The 19,284-nt window shown below is 40.5% G+C and overlaps 2 protein-coding genes across 2 annotated transcripts; one reads left to right on the top strand and one right to left on the bottom strand.

Annotated features, from left to right (window-relative positions):
- Nucleotides 1-12,446: 12,446 nt before the first annotated feature.
- Nucleotides 12,447-13,067, bottom strand: LOC138878369 (uncharacterized). Its single transcript, XM_070158038.1, has 2 exons — nucleotides 12,855-13,067; nucleotides 12,447-12,746 (listed from the first exon to the last, which is right to left on the bottom strand). The coding sequence occupies exons 1-2, from the start codon at nucleotides 13,065-13,067 to the stop codon at nucleotides 12,447-12,449; spliced, it is 513 nt and encodes a 170-aa protein (XP_070014139.1).
- A 4,829-nt stretch (nucleotides 13,068-17,896) lies between these two features.
- On the top strand, nucleotides 17,897-18,983 carry LOC138878368 (uncharacterized). The gene is made up of 4 exons (XM_070158037.1): nucleotides 17,897-18,130; nucleotides 18,238-18,339; nucleotides 18,459-18,514; nucleotides 18,611-18,983. The coding sequence occupies exons 1-4, from the start codon at nucleotides 17,897-17,899 to the stop codon at nucleotides 18,981-18,983; spliced, it is 765 nt and encodes a 254-aa protein (XP_070014138.1).
- Nucleotides 18,984-19,284: the final 301 nt, after the last annotated feature.

The raw sequence follows: 19,284 nt of genomic DNA, 5'->3' as shown, positions 1-19,284 counted from the left end.
GCCTCGATCAACATTTTGTTAAGCTGAAGGTCCATCAAAGAAGGCAAGTTTCCTAAGACTCATTTCACATGGTTTTGGTTACATGAAGGAAGATCCCTCCACCAATCTAGTAAAAGTGAGGGTGTGCTAACCATACCGAATCTGGGGACCTCGTGCCTCATTTTCTGCAAAACAAAGAGAGTTAGGTCATTTCCCCCTCCCGGTTCATCTATTTATACAGTAATGATTAGCATATTGACACTTATTTCTCCAAATTAATGCACATATTCGTGGTTACATCCGTTGGGATTATGGAAAACCTTATGGACTTTTGGACAAGGCTTGTCTTAAAGGGTTATTAAATGGACAGCATATTAACCCGGCTAGGTTTGACCATAATGTATGAACAATTTAATAAGAGTGAGGTTGTTATAGAGGTATAGACTCAGACCCTCAAGCGGACAACTTGAGGGGGAAAGGCACGAAACCATTGAATGCGCTGTTGATCGACTAGGTTTACTGCAAATACGTCTTTCCGAATTTAAAAGGTGATATATAGGAAGAGCACAAACACTCATCAAACGTTGCTATAGGATTAATTACGCACGAGTGGAGTATGATGTTGAGCATGATTCAATAAATATCATGTTGTCAAGTATTTGCACGCAAGAAAATAATAAATGCAGTATTTAAATAATTAAAGAGACAGTTACAGAAAAATAAAACAAGGAGACAAGTCAATTTCAGGAAAAGAAATCATAAATGCTTGAAAATAAACAATTAAATTCAAATAAGGGGAAAGGGCAAGTGGTATAGAGCATGCTTGGACTAATTCACAAAAGATAAGTTTGTTATGGTAAGAGCCTAAAAATATCCCCAGTAGAGTCGCCACGCTGTCGCGCCCCCTTTTTCCCCCTTTTGACGGGGAAGTCCGGGTTTTGACATTCATGGGGGGAATAACCCATTTCTTTTTGGGAATTGGGTATTTGAAGAGTTGTCACCTAATGGATTATGATGCGTTAGGGCACTTTGAGCAATTAACTCATGGACTAGTTTGCATTACCAGAGATTTAGGATAAGGGATTGAAATAACCATGAGGGGAAGGTGTTAGGCACCTCTCGCTGTCCACAACGGTGGGTCTCGGCCGAACTTAAACTATGTGAATTAGTCATTTTAACAAATAAACAGTTTTAACACGTATTTGCAAGTAAAAGGGCATGTTTTAACATTCTAAGCACATGTATGATTCATGTAATGGAACAGGGGAAAAGGTTTGAACAAGTTGCACATATATAAAGAAAAGTAAATTTATTTAAACAACAGAAGTTGGGAAAGTGGGGTCCTAGGTTGGTTAGCCTACAGGATCATACCCACACAATGCCCGGTAGACACTCCTCAATGAGGGGCTACACGTGACATTAGCGCATAGTTATCATATTCCTTACTACCTAATTCCCTCCCCTTGGTCATAGCCTAAAGCGTTCTAGCAACCTTGGAAGATATCCTATGTGTGCACTACTTGTCCCTTCCTCGTGGGCTTGGAGGTATTTAGGACCTCTAATTTAGGTAGTTCTAGACCATCATAAGGTTTTTTAAAAGGATAAAAGTCTAGGCGTCAATCAAAAAAAATTAGGACTACATTTAAAGAGGGAACAATTAAAGGCTCACATTTACCTCTACAAACATAACAAGTAAGTGCACGTCTCAAACAACAGTTTCAAGTATTTAAGAGAAAACCTTAGAACATGATATCTAGGTGAGCGGAGATTATGCAGTTTTGAATTAGGACCAAAGTATCAAAGAGCTGAATCCTACTTGCCTACTGATTCTTTTAAACCTGTTGAGTGTGTGCAGTCTCAAATAACAAGGTGCAGATTTATAGTTTGCAGAATTTTAATCGCCCTACAAGCTTGCCTAGTCATATAACAGTGATGTCCTATGAGCATGATATCTATTATTAATTAATAATGTAAGTAAACAGCAAACAGTTTTAGACGGTAGTTTGGATCCTATAGGCATGCTTTCTAGTAGTATTATTTAAGGCAGTGTTGACACTTATTAAAGAAGTGGACATATTAGTTAATTAACCAATTAAGAATAAACACACGTGAATTAAACTATTTTTCTAACTAAACTGGTTTTAAGTCCGATAGGCATGATTTCTAATTGAGCATAAGGTGAAACAAACAACATTCATTTAACCAAAGTGAAACCCCAGTAGGCATGATTTCTATTAAAGCTGATTTTAACTCCTATAAGCATGATATCTAGTTATTAAAAGCTAATTTAGATCCTATAGGCATGGCTTCTAACTGTATTGAAGTAAAGCAAATAGAACTTATTTTAAACCAAAGCAGATCCTATAGGCATGTTATCTAACAAACACATTTGATATCAACATGGATCCTATAGGCATGGTATCTACCCAATTTACAATATATAACTACCCTCCCTTTTTCACGAATCACCCCACTATTTGTTTACAATAATTATTACAGACCAATTATTTGAATAAAATTACATAAATAGAACATAAATTAATCTATAGGGAGCATGAAGTAGGCCCAAATGATTTCAAAGCCTCCAGTAGTCTTAAATTCCCAAAGTTTATAGCCAATTCTATGTCTAGGTGTCTTAAAGTTCCCTAAGGACCTCAAGGATCCTGGGCAGTGCTCACACCTATACCTTTCTCAAATAATAACTGATTTAGGTGCAGTGTGGAAATGTCAGCCCTGACATGCCAGAGTTCAGAGAGATATCAAGGGTCTCAAGGCAGTACACATATCAGAGGGGCAGGACCTAGTATTCTAAGAGTAAGTGGAAGTGGATGATAGTTTGAAAGAGTTTAATAGAAAGGTCTTAGGACTAAAAAGAACTTCTGGAAACCATTAGTGATAAAATAGTTTGAGGGAAAGTGTAAAGAAATAATTTTGCAATCAGAAAACAAGACAAGGAATAAAAGAACATTAGAAAGTAACTTTGGCAAGCAGCTTTCACACAAGGGAAGAGGGATTGGGAACATAGAGAGTATACCTTAATGGAGCACACAAACAAGATACATAGAGTTTTGAGGGGGTTCTATAGAACTAGTAGGTAGAATGCAGGTCATGCAGCAAAGATCACAATAGAAACATGTTGAAGCCATTCTAGGGAGAGTAATTAGCTTAGCAGGAGTGCGGCAAAACAGGCAAAGACTTAGGTTCTAGGCAAATATTAACAGGTGACGGCATGCTAATCACTCAAAGGCAGAGTCTAGGCATGCTATATAGATAGAAGTCAGTCAAACAAGCAAGTAAAGTGGAAACATGCTAATTACAAAATTGAATAGGCAATATTAAGCATGCCAGGTAGGCAGTAAACAAAAGCAAGAATGGACTTAGGCCACATGAACTAAATCAGTAAGTAAACACATAGGTTTTTGTATACGGCAAAATCAGAGTGTCCAATTTCTCATAATCGAGGCACCCTAAATAATCATCTTGAAGGCTCGAGGCTCCAAGGTTACGGTCGAGTTTCCTCCCTTGAGGTTCGTCGGCTCTCGGCCTAAGGACAATGTTGACCACGACTGTGATAGAAATGGGGAGTTCTCAAGGTACACGGCTAGGACTGACAGAGCCTAGTGGACTACCCTAGCCCTAAATCAGGGTGTCATGCAGTTGTCCCATCACTTTATCTTTATAATTAACTTATTTTGTATTATATTAGGATTCCCCTTATTTATAAAGGGGGGTCCTTATCATTTTAGAACGGCTTGTTGCTTCAATTGCTCCACACGAATTATACAAGAACATTCTCTTTTCTTTCTAACATATTCTCTTGACATTATTGCTTTCATTTATTATCTTCATTGTTGTTCATCATTTATTTGCTTATCATCGACCCCGAGGCCCCCGGATTGACAAGCTCGAGGCCCCGATAACCAGTTTATCGGTTTGATTATCACCCTATCTTTAACTCTCAATTCGTTTCTAAGTTTCACGTACATAGCATCAACTGCTTAACAACTAGCATAAAAATAGATCACGTATTTTTAGAGTCCCATAATCAAATTTAACTGTTATTACCATTTTCACGGTAAATAGTTTGGCATCCACCGTGAGGATAAAAATTATAGTGATTATTTTCTTGCTGGTTTAGCTGCATAACGCAAGTTATCTTTCATGCTTTTTCTTATCCATGATCTTCGATTTCAGGTCGAAATATCTAACTTAGTGAAAGGAGGAGAATACAACAATCTTAAGGACCATGGAGAAAATGGTGTGGTTATTCCAGGTGTTGGTGTGCTACCACAAAACCCTGGGAACGCACCGAAACCAATCCCCATGGACGCGATCTCGCGCGACACTCAGCAGGTTGATGAAAGCTCGCATACCAACAGGAGCGTGCGTCAAGGAGATCCGCAAGAAGCTCAGAAAACCCCGACTAGGGAATAATGTGAGGTTAGCCTTCATGTTATTTTCGAAATGTTGCAGGCATAACAGCTGGCTATCGCTCAGCTACAAAGTCATCAGAAAACTCCTAGCACGGTAGCACCGGGGACAGCTCCCCCAGCTGAACAGGTACCGGAGAGATCAAGTAATAATGGGTCGATGACCGCCCGTCATCGTAAAAATTCTCGAGGACCTCACTAGAACTCCCAAAATACAATGGGACCTCAGACCCAAACGAGCACGTCACCGCTTACACCTGTGCAGTAAAGGGCAACGACATAAAGGACGATGAGATCGAGTCCATCTTGTTAAAGAAGTTTGGGGAAACACTCTCGAAGGGGGCCATGATGTGGTACCACAACCTAGCTCCTAACTCCGTAGAGTCATTTGCCATGCTGGCAGACTCTTTCATAAGGGCACATGCCGGTCAAGATCAAGCAGAGGGAGAACGAAATGTTGCGAGGGTTCGTATCTTGCTTCCAAATGGAACGAATGGAACTACCATCGGTCTCCGATGACTGGGCACTGTAGGCCTTCACCCAAGGTCTGAATGAACGAAGCTCGATGGCTTCAAAGCGGTTGAAACAGAACTTGGTCGAGTATCCCGTTGTGACTTGGTCGGACATCCACAACCAATACCAGTCGAAGATTAGGGTCAAAGACGACCAGCTAGGATCCCCCTCGGGCTCAGTCTACCCAAGCAAGCTTCTGGCAAATGAGCCAAAGCCAAACAAAGAAAGATATCAACCGTACACCGAAGACAGAAAGAACACCCCGAGGCACAACCCACCTCGCAACGACCGAAGGATAGATCGAGGATAGAATCCTCGAGGACTCATCAACAAAGCCGGGTTCGATAGGAATGTAGGACTGACAGAGGCACCTCGCTTATCAGAATACAACTTCAATATCGATGTATCGGACATCATGTTCGCCATTAGCAAAATCAGAGATGCCAGATGGCCCAGGCCTATGCAATCATATCCCTCGTAAATAATCATAACTTAGTGTGTGAATTTCATAACACATTTATTTGTTTTTGGCTATTTTAGCAAAAGGTGGGGTTGGACCCGATGAGGGTTGCCTACGTATCTCACATCCGGTGAGAATCAAACCCGCGTAGTTCGGGCATAAAACAAACTATATTTTTTTTAAAAAAAAACAAGACCATTTTTCATTTTCATTTTTCATGGGAAGGCAAACTATTTTCCTTTTCTATTTTTGAAAACGAGACACAACAACAACTTTTTATTTTATTTTATTTTTCCTTTGCTTTTAGTAAAATAAACTAATAAAACATTTTTTTCATTTTCTCAAAATTTCGGCAGGGTTTCGACAGTATTTGGGCATTGGATTTTTCAAAAATAAACAAATAACTCCCTAACCGCTATTTCGTTTTCTTTTTTTCAATTTCACAATATTCCTGATATTCAAAAACTGGTCAGCATGCGGGCGTGAGACAAATAAATGCACGGAAAACAGATAGGATGCATCAGGATGGTCTTTTCATTTCAGGTTGCTAGTCCTAGACGGACCCAACCCCTGTGTTGAGTCTCCTAAGTCAAATGCACATGATGCAAACAAACGTTCCTACTAGGGATCCGGCATGAAGCTGAGTTATTCTAAGCGAAAAACCTGAGGCATATTGTTCTAGACCTGGCTTACCCAAACAGACAGCTTGAGCCGAAGTGGGGGCAATGTACCGGGAGCACGAAAGTCTACCCGGCCTAGTTACTTGTCCCAACTTCGTCTTATTTGGTATGACTTCTAACAGAAAGGCGGGCCACGCGCACGTGTGCACCATAAATTCAGAAGACTCAGAAGGAAGGAGGGTTTCGTAGTAGTTTTATATGCACAATTCAGATAATATTAAAGCGGTAAAAAGCAACATTTAGCACATTAAGCATGAATACGTAAAAAAATCCGATAACAAACAAAGCCAACCATAACAGTTATTTTAAGCTCGAATTCTTGAACCCTGAACCAGAGATTCTGGGTATCATCCCCAGCAGAGTCGCCAGAGCTGTCACACCTCCTTTTTCCGCCCCTGTGAGGGGTGAAGGAGTTTTTCCAATTAAAGGACAATCGAAACGGGATTTGTTTATTTATTTTAGAGTCTCCACTTGGGAGATTTAGGGTGTCCCAAGTCACCAATTTAATCCCGAATCGAGGAAAAGAATGACTCTGTATTACAGTCCACGAACCAAAAATCCAGATAAGGAATTCTGTTAACCCGGGAGAAGGTGTTAGGCATTCCCGAGTTCCGTGGTTCTAGCACGGTCGCTCAACTGTCATATTTGGCTTGTTTATCTGATTTTATACAATTATGAGCTCATGTGCAAGTTTTAACTTTTAACCGCTTTCGTCATTATTATTATATATTTTTTCAAGAATTGCAACATCATGGAAATACATCTCCAACCACGTCACATCAATGCACCCGTGGTTGTTGGCACATTTCAACTCTGTTGAGATTTGGATTTGGGTCACATAAATGTGCACCCGAGTTTTAAGAAAATTAAATTATTAAAAGGCGTGCCTAAAGCGACTAGCGTATCATTTACTTTGGGTAGGGCCGTGAAATTTTGCTAAACGGTCCATCCCGAAGTCTAAGCAATTTTAAAGCAAATATTTACCGAGGGCCCCACAATTTTGTATTTTTATTCGGTGAGGCTCATCTCATTCTTATTTTTTAAAGGAATTTGCAACGTCATGGACATGCATCTCGGACCACGTCACAATCAATGTACCCGTGATTAGAGACACATTTCGACTCCGTTGAGATTTGGATTTGGGTCACATAAATGTGCACCCGAGTTTAAGAATGTAATTTAATTAAATCGCGTCTAAAGAGTCTAACGCGTTATTATCTTTGGGGAAGGCAGTGAAATTCACTAAACAGTCCATCCCGAATTCTAAGTATTTATTATGACCAATTATTGAGGGCCCCGCAATTTGCATTTTTATTTGGCGAGGCTCGTCTCATTATTTATTTATTTTTTTTAAAAAAAAGATAATCTTAGAATGACTACATTTTTTTATTTTTCGTTTTTCTCTAAAATAAATGAAGAAAATGTCCTACTTTATTTACATACTTTCGAGTTATTATAGTTAAGTTTCGAAAGTGAGTCGTTTAAAGAGTTTACATGGGCAGCGCATAGAATGTTCTACATACAGACAGTAAAAGAAAGAAAAGACTACATTAAACTACAACTTCAAATCTTTCTCATTTTTTGCATTCATGTTTCGAGTAGCTTACAAGATGAACCAGTGTATCGTTTGTGTACCTGGTATTGTCAATACAAGAAGAAGAAGGTCAGCAAAGTAGTATGTAACACAGCAACATACAGCAGCAGAAAGCCCAACACAGTAGCTTCAACACCTCAATCCAGAAATCCCAGCAACACGGAGAAAACTAGTAAAAATGAAGAAGAAAAATAGTGCGAAAATCTCTCTTTGTTTTTTATTTCTAGGTTTGAACTCTCTATGGTGTTCTTCCGCTCTCAATATTTTAGAAAATTTGGTTCTATCACTTCAAAACTCTCCAAAATGAATTCTGTCCCTGTATATTCAGTGTATCCAGAATGTATATCGGGTGTATACTTCTCACTCCGCCCCCTCTTTTTTTCTTCTCTCTATCTAGTTTTTCCTCTCTTTTTTTCCACCCTTCTTCCTAAATTTTCTCTTCTATTTATAGCAAAATTTTCGAAATTTTCAGATTTATTTTTTTATTATTTTATTATTTTTTTAATTAAAAGAAATCCCACTTACAAATTGCTTTTATTTTTTTAGAAAAAGAAATCCCACCTTTATTTACTTTTATTTTTAAAATTCCAACTTTAATTACTTTATCTTATTTAAAATCCCACTTTTTATTTTTTTAAAAGAGAATCTCACTTTATTTAACTTTTCTTTAAAAAAACAAACCACTATCTTTTCTTTTTCTTTCAAAAATGCTACTTTCAATTACTTTAAATTTTTAAAATTTTCAGATACCTTTATATTTATTTTTTAATTCCAACCTTCTTTTACTTTTTAATTTTTTAAAAATTTCCACAAAACTTTTTATTTTTTTAAATTTTCTACATTCTTTTACTTTTTTTTTATAAAGAGAATTCCACCTATTTTTTATATATATTTTTTTATTCAATACTTCCCTTTTTCTTATTTTTTTAAATCATTCCCGAAATTATTATTTTTGTTTTAAAAAAAATATTTTCGGATTTTTTTATATAAAAAAACAAAAATAATTATAAAAATATTAATAGTGATAATTCAACTTTTAATTTTTTGGTATTTTTATCCTTTAATAAAAAGTATAATAAAGCTAAAATAATAGTAGGTTAAAACCCCCTAAAATATTTACATAAAAGAAGTGATAAAAAAATTAAATGTTGTCAAAAATTAGGTGTTCACATATATTATGAAACCCTCATGGTAAAGGTTGTTTCTGGAAGAATTTATTCCTGGAATCAGAAGCTATCAGATGAATGTATGCCCGAAGTTTTAACTAATTCAACGCAAAAAGAATGTATTTTGCACAATACCTGAGCAAAATTCTTCTTTATTTATCAAAGTGCCAAACTTGGTAAAAATCTTGGAATAATTACAAAGTAAAAAAAATGAAAGGAAGAAAAAAAATCTAAGCATTATCGCCACAAGAGCCCGAAAGGGGAGAGAGATCTGCAGCCTTCCCGGTGAAAGAAGGCGGATCAACTGTCGGTTCGATGCTTGGACCTATATCATCATCTTCTTCAACTTACCCTTCGATTATTGAGTATTTGAAACTAGTGCTCAAAGATTCAGTTGCAGCAGGACTAGTGGGAAGATTTATCTGGGCAGTTAGATCCAGTTCCGGGCCTTGACAATACAATCATCAATATCGACGATGTTCGCATTGGCCTCTTCCAAGGTTTTTCTCCTTATATGGTACATAGCATAAATCTTTTCAAACAAGGGGGAATCCTCTTGGTACTAGATATTTGCTTTAAGCCTATCAACCTCAGCCTAGAGGTTGTCCCTTTCAGATCTCATGGTACCGAGGCGAGTATCAAGTTCCATATTTGTAGACAAATGAATCCGATTCTCCTCTATGATCTTCTTAAACATCTCGTCCATCTTGGCCGTCTTCTCCTCCGCAGCATTAGCCACCTTAGTTTTGGAGCTCAAGGCTACCTTCAAGTTATTTGCTTGTTCCTCAGAGGCATACTCACGCTCGGTAGTATCAAGTACAGTATTTTGGAGCTCGGCCCGCTTAACCTTAGCCTCTTGGAGTTGTTCATGTAATAAAGTGGCTTCTTGGCTGTGAGCCATCATCTCTTATTCAGATTGCTACAACCGGGCCTCAAGCTTGCCCGCCTCAGCGGCTTTTTCCTCCAACACTGGTAGGCACGTAGCAAGTTGGTCATTTTCGGCCAACAATTGATCCCGCTCAGAGACGAGACCTTGCTTATGAAGGATCAATTTCTGCAAGCCCCCGGAAGCAAGAACGTTGGCCTGTAAAAAACAAGAATATCGATATTAGAAATCCCATTATAGCAGATAAATAGAAAACAAGTGATAAGAAAGCAAGCACGGTACCGCTGTCGCATTGTCCATAGCATTATTCAACAAGCATTGCCCCGAAAGGGAACACATTTCTTTCCTATATTTCTTTGAATCCAATGACTTCAGGTAGTTCGAAAGCTCTACTAGCTTGGAAATAAGATGGCACTTTTTCGAAATCGAAAGAGTAGCACTCTTTACCCCTTGGGTATTTGGGGGAAGAGGGTGAGTAATTGTGCCCCAAATTGCCATGGTTACGATACTGGGGAGGAGAAGAACCCCACTCTCGAATGTTTGTTGCTGGTGGAGTAGATGCAGTGGGTGTTGGTGGCGAAGGTGCAACTGGTGTTGAGGGGCATGAAGTTGTTGGAATTGAAGGTTGAGAAGTAGATGTGGCAGGAACAGTAATGATTATTAGTTGCTCAATGGCCAAAGGTAGAAGAGGAAAGGGTGTCACGCCCCAAACTTAGGTAGCATGACCGGCGCTCAATCCAGATAATCCCGGTCAAGCAAGCATGTCGGATGCTTTTTACCCAAACTCTCTCATGAATAAAGAGAAAACATATTTTCGTTAATGAGACAATAAGGAGGTCATGTATACAATACCAAATCATTCCCATTAGTTGCTTAATTTTAAAGTCTCAAAATACACACATTTTCATAGTCAGAAGTAGAACAAGTGATTCAAACACAACATAAATAGTTAAACTTTCCCAACACCAATATACAACCCACACTATATCTACGGAGCCTCTACTAGATATAAAAGAGTACTATGATAGTGCCGACAACAAGGCCCCGGCTATACCTCAAACACAATACCCAAGGAACAAAAGATACATGACCCCGAAATGAAGTGGGGCTCACCAAGTTAGCTAGGAAGAGGGTGTACTGCTATCACTGATCAATGCCTCCTGCTGTGAACCACCTGCATCCATTGAAGATGCAACACCCCTGACAAAAGGGACGTTATCACATATGGAATAGTACTAGTATGTATAACTAACCACCCTCTCAATAGAATGAGTAATAATACATGGAGAAACAATTATAAAATCAATAGAAGCCTCAAACAACACCAAGATATCAAGTGGAGAACCACATAAGTTTTCAAGTACATTTTCATATTTTTAGGTTGAGAGATCTTTAGTACCGATACACCATTGTTCATAATACTGCCATACTATTATACGGGTTACGATCACGACCCGATCGGCTAGGCTATCTCATTTGAGACATCAAGCACAATCACAATTTCAATTACCATTTCCAGCACAATCACCACCATGTGTGTGGCATGGAGTCCAATCATGATCCTATCGGCTAAGCCGTCTCACCAAGACATCATCCTTTTCTATCAATCATCTCATTTCATACTTCTTTCGCATCTTTTCAATTCATTGGCACTAGTGGCCATAATTATAATTTAATTTTTGGCACTTGGCTATATCTCATATTTTATGATCACCCTTTTCACTTTCAAACATCATCATCATTATCAACAATAAGGCTTTTCAGTTCAATACATTAAGTACACATGCGAGCAATCAAAAGTGTTAGACATATAGGTTTTTCACATAATTTGACATAATAACATTCATTCAAACTTGACTTGAAGTCCTATCATTCTTAACACACAACCCATACTTTGTACACATTCTCAAGTGATAACAAAGCATGATAAAAACATTTGGAACACATATTGAAAATATATCCTTCAACATATGTTTACTTGGAATAGCCAATTTCATAATAATCAACTTGGGTCTTACATAACTTACATGAACACTGTGGGATTCAATTCTAAGAAAGGAGTTTAGCCAACATACCACAATTGAGCTTCCTTAAACTCTAAAATATTCCAGAATTCTTAGCAACTTCAATCTATTTTAGAAATATAACAAATTGAACCAAAATTAGGAAGATGATAATGATTCTAGCTCATTTGAGCATTTTATCAAACACTAGGTGTGCATTAAGGTTTCAAGGTCCTTTTATGGAGGATTCATCATCCCACAACCCATTCTTTACCATGTTTATCTCAACAATCTTCCTACACCCTTTGATAACAAATGCATGAATAATAAACAAACCCATACCCAAGAATTGTCTTGCTAATTACCCATCTTTAGTTAAAATTCGAAATTAAGGGCAGGTATAGAATCTTACCTCTAGGATGATGACCTAGTGAGTTTCCTGGTAAATTTTCCAATATTTGAGCAAGAATTGGAGGACAAATTGTTGAAGATCTCTCTCCCACTCTAGGGCACTCCCTCACTCTAGAAGTATCAGATTTTAGCTCAAAAATGGTCCATTGAGTCTATTTAACGAAGTAGGGCCGGGTTATAAAAACCTAAAATGAAGATACTTAACACAAAACAACACCAACCGTGGCCCCACAAGTAACATACAACCAGAAAGGAACACCTTTATATGAACTGAATAAGTGATACAAAATTCATAGGCGACAATTTCAAAAAAAGATTACATAGCTATTCAAACAAGTAAGGATACTTCTTCTTCATCTCTTCCTCAACCTCCCAAATAGCGTCATCAACCTGCTGGTTTCTCCATAACACCTTAACGAAGGAAATTTCTTTATTTCTTAACTTTCGGACTTGCCTATCAAGAATGGCAACTGGAATTTCTTCATATGACAGTTCTTCATTAGCCTCAATAGTATCAACTGGTACGATAAGCGATGGATCTCCCACCACTTTCTTCAACATAGACACATGAAATACCGGGTGCACAAATGACATCTCAGGTGGTAGCTCAAGCTTGTACGTCACCTGAACAATCCTCTAAATGATTCTGTACGGTCTGATATATCGTGGGCTCAATTTACCTTTCTTTTCAAACCATATTATACCCTTCATTGGGGAAACCTTCAAGAATACCCAATCATCTTCTTTGAACTCCAAATCTCTGCGACGAACATCCGAGTAGGACTTTTGATAACTCTGGGCCATTTTCAACTGCTCTTTAATGATCTTAACCTTTTCCATAGCCTGATGCATGAGGTCAGGTCCTATCAATTTAGCTTCCCCAATCTCGAACAACCCAATGGGAGATCTACATCTCCTACCATATAATGACTCAAATGGTGCCATCTGAATACTAGCATGATAGTTGTTATTGTAAGAAAAATATATGAGTGGCAGATGATCATCCCAGCTACCCTTGAAGTCAAGAACACAAGCACGCAACATATCCACAAACGTCTGAATAGTCTTTTCTGCCTAGCCTTCAATCCGTGGATGAAAGGCTGTACTAAGATTCACCTGAGTACCCAACCCTTGCTAAAATTTTGTCCAAAAATTAGCCGTGAACTATGCCCCTCGATCTGAAATGATAGAAACTAGATTGCCATGCAACCTGACTATTTCCTTGATAGACAACTAAGCATACTATTCTGTTGTGTCGGTAGATTTAACTGGCAAGAAGTGTGCTGATTTTGTGACACGATTCACAATTAGCCAAATTGAGTCAAACTTGTACGGACTACACAGTAGTCCCACCACAAAGACCATATTAATAATTTCCCACTTCCACATAGTAATTTCTTTGTTCTGAGCCAGCTCACCGGACATCTTTACATAAAGTTTGCCACATTTCTCTTCATGTCATTCCACCAATAGACTTGAGATAATCAGTGAACTTCCTTGGACAACGGCCTCTGATATGCTTCCAATTGAGCCAAACTGCCCATAGATTTCCGGCGAAGAGCATCTGCCACAACATTAGCCTTCCCCGGATGATATTAAATATTGATGTCATAATCTTTGAGTAACTCAAGCCATCTTCTTTGCCTCAGATTCAACTCCTTATGTTTGAAAATGTATTGAAAATGGTAATAATAATTAAATGTGATTATGGACTCTAAAAATACGTGATCTATTTGTATGCTAGTTGTTAAGCAGTTGATGCTATGTATGTGAATCTTAGAAACAAAATGAGAGTTAAAGATAGGATGATAATCAAATCGATAAGCTGGTTATCGGGGCCTCGAGCTCGTCAATCCAGGGGCTTCGGGGTCGATTCCGGAGCTCGGCAAGGAGCTATTGAGGGTGGTCGAAGTGTGGCTAACAGTTATAACAAAGTTAATGGAGACTCTTTATGGCCAATGATAAGGAATAAATGATGAACAACAATGAAGATAATAAATGAAAGCAATAATATCAAGAATATATGTTAGAAAGCAAAGAGAATGTTCTTGTATATTTCGTGTGGAGCAACTGAAGCAACAGGCCATTCTAAAATGATAAGGATCCCCTTTATATATGAGGGGAATCCTAATATAATACAAAATGCATTAATTACAAAGATAGAGTGATGGGACAACTGCATGACACCCTGATTCAAGGCTAGGGTAGTCCACTAGGCTCTGTCAGTCCTAGCCGTGTACCTTGAGAACTCCCTATTTATATCACAACTGTGGTCAACATTATCCTTAGGCCGAGTGCCGACGAACCTTGAGAGAGGAAACTTAACCGTAAACCTTTTAGCCTTGAGCCTTTGAGATGATTATCTGGGGTGCCTCGATGATGAGAAATTGGACCCTCCGATTTTGCGGTATACAGATAGTCCCTGCATTTCTTAGAGAGGAGTGATAAGAAACAATTTTGACGTCTAACTCTTTGGACCTCCCGCAATGATGTCATATTGATGATATCATACTTATGACGTAAGCTTTTACGATAACCGAGACATCCCATGGAGTTGTCTTTCAGTGTCATTCAATGCGCTGGCGATTTACATTCTCCAATGCGACCGTATCGCCGTCGATCCGGTTTCCAATGGTGCATTGATTGCGCCTGCCGGTCCTTCTTTCAAAGTCATTGATGGCGTTGTTGTCCATACTATCACCCCTTATAAATGGGGGCCTTCCGGTACTACTTTTTCATCCAAGTGCCTTCTAACGCCTTTCTATCCCTTTCTTCCCACTATTCTCCTCCATTGCTGCTCACTATGTTTGGAGTCTATGGCCTTAAGGTCTTATGGTAAAGTTCTCATCAGCCACGCCATGGCCTTTTGCCTGGGCTTTTCTTTGCCGAGCGAGATTATACTGTCTTGTCACTGTTGTTGTTGTTACTACTATCGTCGGTGGTTCAAGGTGATGAGATAGAAGGCCCGACTTTTTCCGACTTAGAAGGATGTTTGGACTCTACACCGCTGCTCGGGAGAGCGTCTGGACTATACACTACTACTCACTCTCCTACCCTGGCTTGGTATGACACTTCATCCCCTTGGTTTTCCAAGGGATAAAATGTCACCACCAGCCATTAGACTTGCACGGCACAACATCCCAAAAAGCGGACCCAGAACAGTCATGCATGTAGGGTTGATGCCCGCCGAATCTTCAACCTCTGGTTTCGGCGGGTTATGTCTCTTTTTTCTACTTCTTCTGTGTCACTTTACTCTTCTTCATCTTCGCCTTTTCCTCTTCATCATCTTCGCCCTCGAAGATATTACCCTGGAGGGTTGAGATGAAATCCCGGAGGAGGTGGGGGTCGAAGATGTTGCCGCTGAGGATGCGTGCCCGAGGAAATGATGCTGCTGCGAGGGAAAACTTTTGAGAATAGATTAGGCCCTTGTCTTTTGCTACATGTGTACTCTTTCTCTTCTTTGTTTCTGTGTAAGGACCCTTCGTAGGCTTTTGTAATCATATGTAAGGACCCCTCGAGGGCTTTTGTAATCAAGTGTTTTCTGAATACAAAGAAGTTTTCCCAAGTTTATCTTACTATGTTTCCTTTCATTTGCACTTATGAAAACTTTGAATGCGTGACTCTATCGGCTACTACCAATATCGATCGTAGGTGTGAGTATTTTTTCTGGCCTTTGATTGATTAGTATGGCTTCCCATGGAGCCCTTCATCGTTCCTTGGATCGAGCCTGGATTGGACCGATAAGCTCGGGTCATCGGGCCTCTTACTTTGAATCGAATGAAAGTAATGCTTCGAGCCTTGAAACCGTGATTTATCACTTAGGCTTTGCGGTAACCTTTTAGGAGAAATTTTTTCGGAGGCTCGAACAGGGACTGCCTTTGAACTTTCGAGGGTAGTGCCCTAGTGGAGGTTCGCTCAAATCCGGACCACATGGAAACTTGCTTTGTACTTAGTGTAGATAGCCTTAAGGTGCTTTAGATAGATCCTGGAAGGGGGTTTATCCGAACTCAGACGGTACCCCGAGGCCAAGCTCATACGGGTAGAGTTTAAGTGCTTATTTCTTTAGAGCCTAACTCCTTTTTGGCGAAAGTCCCCGAGGTAGGGTACCACCTCGAGCCTTGTAATGATGTCATTAACCTGCTGGAGACTAACATTTTTTTGATGGAGGTCCTTGAGGTCCGGTACCACCTTGGGACTGGCGACGATGCTATTTTCTTCCCAGAGCCTAACATTTTTTCCGATGGAGGTCCTTGAGGTCGGGTACCACCTCAGGGCTGGCGATGATGTTATTGGCCTGTTGGAGCCTAACCTTTCTTCGATGGAGGTCCTCGAGGTTGAGTACCACCTCGGGATTGTCGATGATACTGATGGCTCCTTAGATCCTAACTTTCCTTTGATGGAGGTCCTCGAGGTTGGGTACCACCTCGGGACTGGCGATGATACTGCTGGCTCCTTAGAGCCTAACTTTCCTTTAATGGAGGTCCTCGAGATCGGGTACGACCTTGGGACTGGCGATGATACTGCTGGCTCCTTAGAACCTATTTTTCTTTGATGGAGGTCCTCAAGGTCGGGTACCACCTCAAGACTTGCGGTGGCATGGGGATTTCCGCTCTCGAAATATTTACATGGCGTCGCCTATTGTCGATATTTCTAATTGGCTTCGAGGCAGGCGGATCGTCGCCATTTTTCCATATATAAACAAGGTTGTTTCTGCTCTTTTGGAGATCCCACGACTTTAAGTAGTTACCTTTCTTTTTCCACGATAAGCCTTTTACTACTTCAGTATTAACGGACTTGCACATATTCCTGCTTTAGTCCTTAAATTTTGCCATAACCATGGCAACTACATCGGGGTCTGTTCGGCAGGGAGGGGAGAGTTTCGCCTCTGGCATTCAGGAACAATGAGAGTATACCTTGAAGACTACTTCTTTGATAAGAGAAAAGCACCTTGAGTTAGTGAGAAAAGACAACGGATAGGGGGAGAAAGTAGTGTTACAAACATTTTCCTCAGATAAGGGCATCACGGATCGTGCCGATGGGTTTTTGAGGTGTACACATATCCTTCACACTAGGCCCCCTTGATAGGGTTGTGCTAGACTTCTATTTGAAGTATCGAGTTACCTTGGCGTAGATCCACCCGTCGTTTTGGAAAACAGTGTTGATGATGAGATATTTTGCGAAGAAGGCAAGACTTGAACTTACACTCAATCATCTTATTAGGCTGTACCGGCCCTTTCACCATCGAGGTCTACTAACCTTGCGATGTCAATCGATCACGCCCTTCATTGTTGATGATGAGAAAGATGGGGACCGGGAGTGGATGAGTCACTTCGTCCGAGTGCGGAATGCTGATATTATCCCCGTGGAGCTTATGCCATTCCCCAAGGATTGGAATTATACACGTAAGTGGAGCATTTAATGCCTTCTCAATTTTGTCTATGGCGGAAGGTGATTTTGTAACCATGCATTCTCTTCCTTTTCTGCAGCGGTTTCATGGGTGCTGGGAGACGTTCCTGATTTTTCGGATTGGGTTTGGAAGTTGGCAACCCACTCGACCTGTGGTGAGTGGAAGTGGCGAGTTTTGTCCCGGGGCAGATGGGAGGCAAAACATCATAATGGGTGTTGTGCTATTTTTCCCTTTCCCTTCCTTCGTTTGGAGAGGCATTTTCCCTTTATACGTATTAATCTTACTGCTGTAGGCATTGGAGAGCCTTTCAAGGTGAGGTCGCGCTCCTCTGGAGTGGGGGAAGGGCTGTCAGCTTTCGAGCTAAAGAATGACAACGATAAGCAGGGCAAAACGAGACCGGGGCTTCGAAGCGGGATCATCGTTCGACCTTGCCGCATTTGCGGTTCCTGATTTTGGAAAGATGGTTTCCCTGCCATTGTCGCCTTCTTTTTCCGTTGATAGTACTTTGAGGGATACTAGGAATCCAGGGTTGCATATGCCGAGTGACGTTGCCTCGACCGGAGTCAATCCTTTCAGAGCTGGGGGAACTGGGTCGGCAGAGGTGTGCTCGGCCTTCGAGGAAGCCCAACGGCTTCACTTTGTGGTGAATTTCGGCACAGGTCTTTCGAGCTTCATGCCTTCCCTTCCTTATTGGGTTTTCTTTTGCAGGCATTCGACAAGCTTAAGTCCGGGCTTCTTCGTTGTGAAGCCAGGCTGCGGAAAGCTCTAGATGAGGAGAGATCCCTTAGGCCCCTTTGTGATGAAAAGGAAGTATGAGGTGGGCCAAAGCTTGAATTATGAGAACCATTTGAAGGAACAGGTGATTTCTGTCCCGGGTGAGCGTGCATTTTGCCATCTGGCTTCTGAGGCTAATGCTTTGTTTATTTCAGTTGCAGAAAAAGATGGAGGCCCTAGAGCGCCTTCGGGATAAAGTTGGCCGGGCCAGGTGTGAGCACAATGAGCTAAAAGCTAGGGTGGAGACTTAGGCTTTAAAAGGGAAGGATGCTCTGGATAAAGTTCCCGCTTTTAAGGCTCAACTTAGCTTAGCCCGTGATAACACTTTGGTTAACACAGAAATGATTGCGAAGCTTGAGTCGGAACTTTCTAAGGTTAGGGATGAAATCGTTGATGCCCGGGTTGAAGATCTTATGCACCGAACTAGGGCTGACCAGGAGATGGCAATCTATTCAATGGATGTTGCAGATGCTCAAGCTAAGCTGAGAAGGATCTTTGACCGCGAAGAGAGGATTGATGAATACGCTCGCTGCAAATCTCGAAGAAAGACCCTCGAGGAGATCCATGCTAGGGGTTTCGCACTTTCGGAAGAGTTGGCGCTAGTGAGGGCGGACGAGCGTGATGCTCAGTTACTTTTGCCCGAGTATGAAGAAAACAAAGATGAGGCCGGCAAGACATAGCCCTCGGGGGGGGGCATAGAATTTGCCATCTGTATGCAACATTTTCATAGCATGTTTGTAGATTGCGGCTTTATTTCTTTTGTATCTCTTTCTGTCTTGAATTTGGCCAGGTGAACTTGTATTTGAGTTGGTAGGAATCCATAGAGTCATGATATGGCCTTGGGGCTCATTAGGCTGGCCTGTAGGTTTTTACGCGCTTGGTCAATGCGACCTTTTATGTGGGCTGGAGATAATGGCTCTTACGCCTTGGGCCAATGCGACCTTTTAATATGTGCTGGCGACAATAGCTCTTACTCCTTGC

This window comes from Nicotiana sylvestris, chromosome 9 (assembly GCF_000393655.2).
Source record: "Nicotiana sylvestris chromosome 9, ASM39365v2, whole genome shotgun sequence".
NCBI classification, from domain to species: Eukaryota; Viridiplantae; Streptophyta; class Magnoliopsida; order Solanales; family Solanaceae; genus Nicotiana; species Nicotiana sylvestris.
This window is presented reverse-complemented; position numbering and strand designations above follow the sequence as displayed.

Coding starts and splice junctions, on each gene's coding strand:
- LOC138878369 (XM_070158038.1), bottom strand. CDS start 13,067: ATGGCACCATTTGAGTCATTATATGGTAGGAGATGTAGATCTCCCATT. Junction 12,747..12,854: donor AGTTCAAAGAAGATGATTGG/GTATTCTTGAAG, acceptor AGGATTGTTCAG/GTGACGTACAAGCTTGAGCT.
- LOC138878368 (XM_070158037.1), top strand. CDS start 17,897: ATGACAACGATAAGCAGGGCAAAACGAGACCGGGGCTTCGAAGCGGGA. Junction 18,131..18,237: donor GGGGAACTGGGTCGGCAGAG/GTGTGCTCGGCC, acceptor TTTCTTTTGCAG/GCATTCGACAAGCTTAAGTC. Junction 18,515..18,610: donor GATAAAGTTGGCCGGGCCAG/GTGTGAGCACAA, acceptor GGCTCAACTTAG/CTTAGCCCGTGATAACACTT.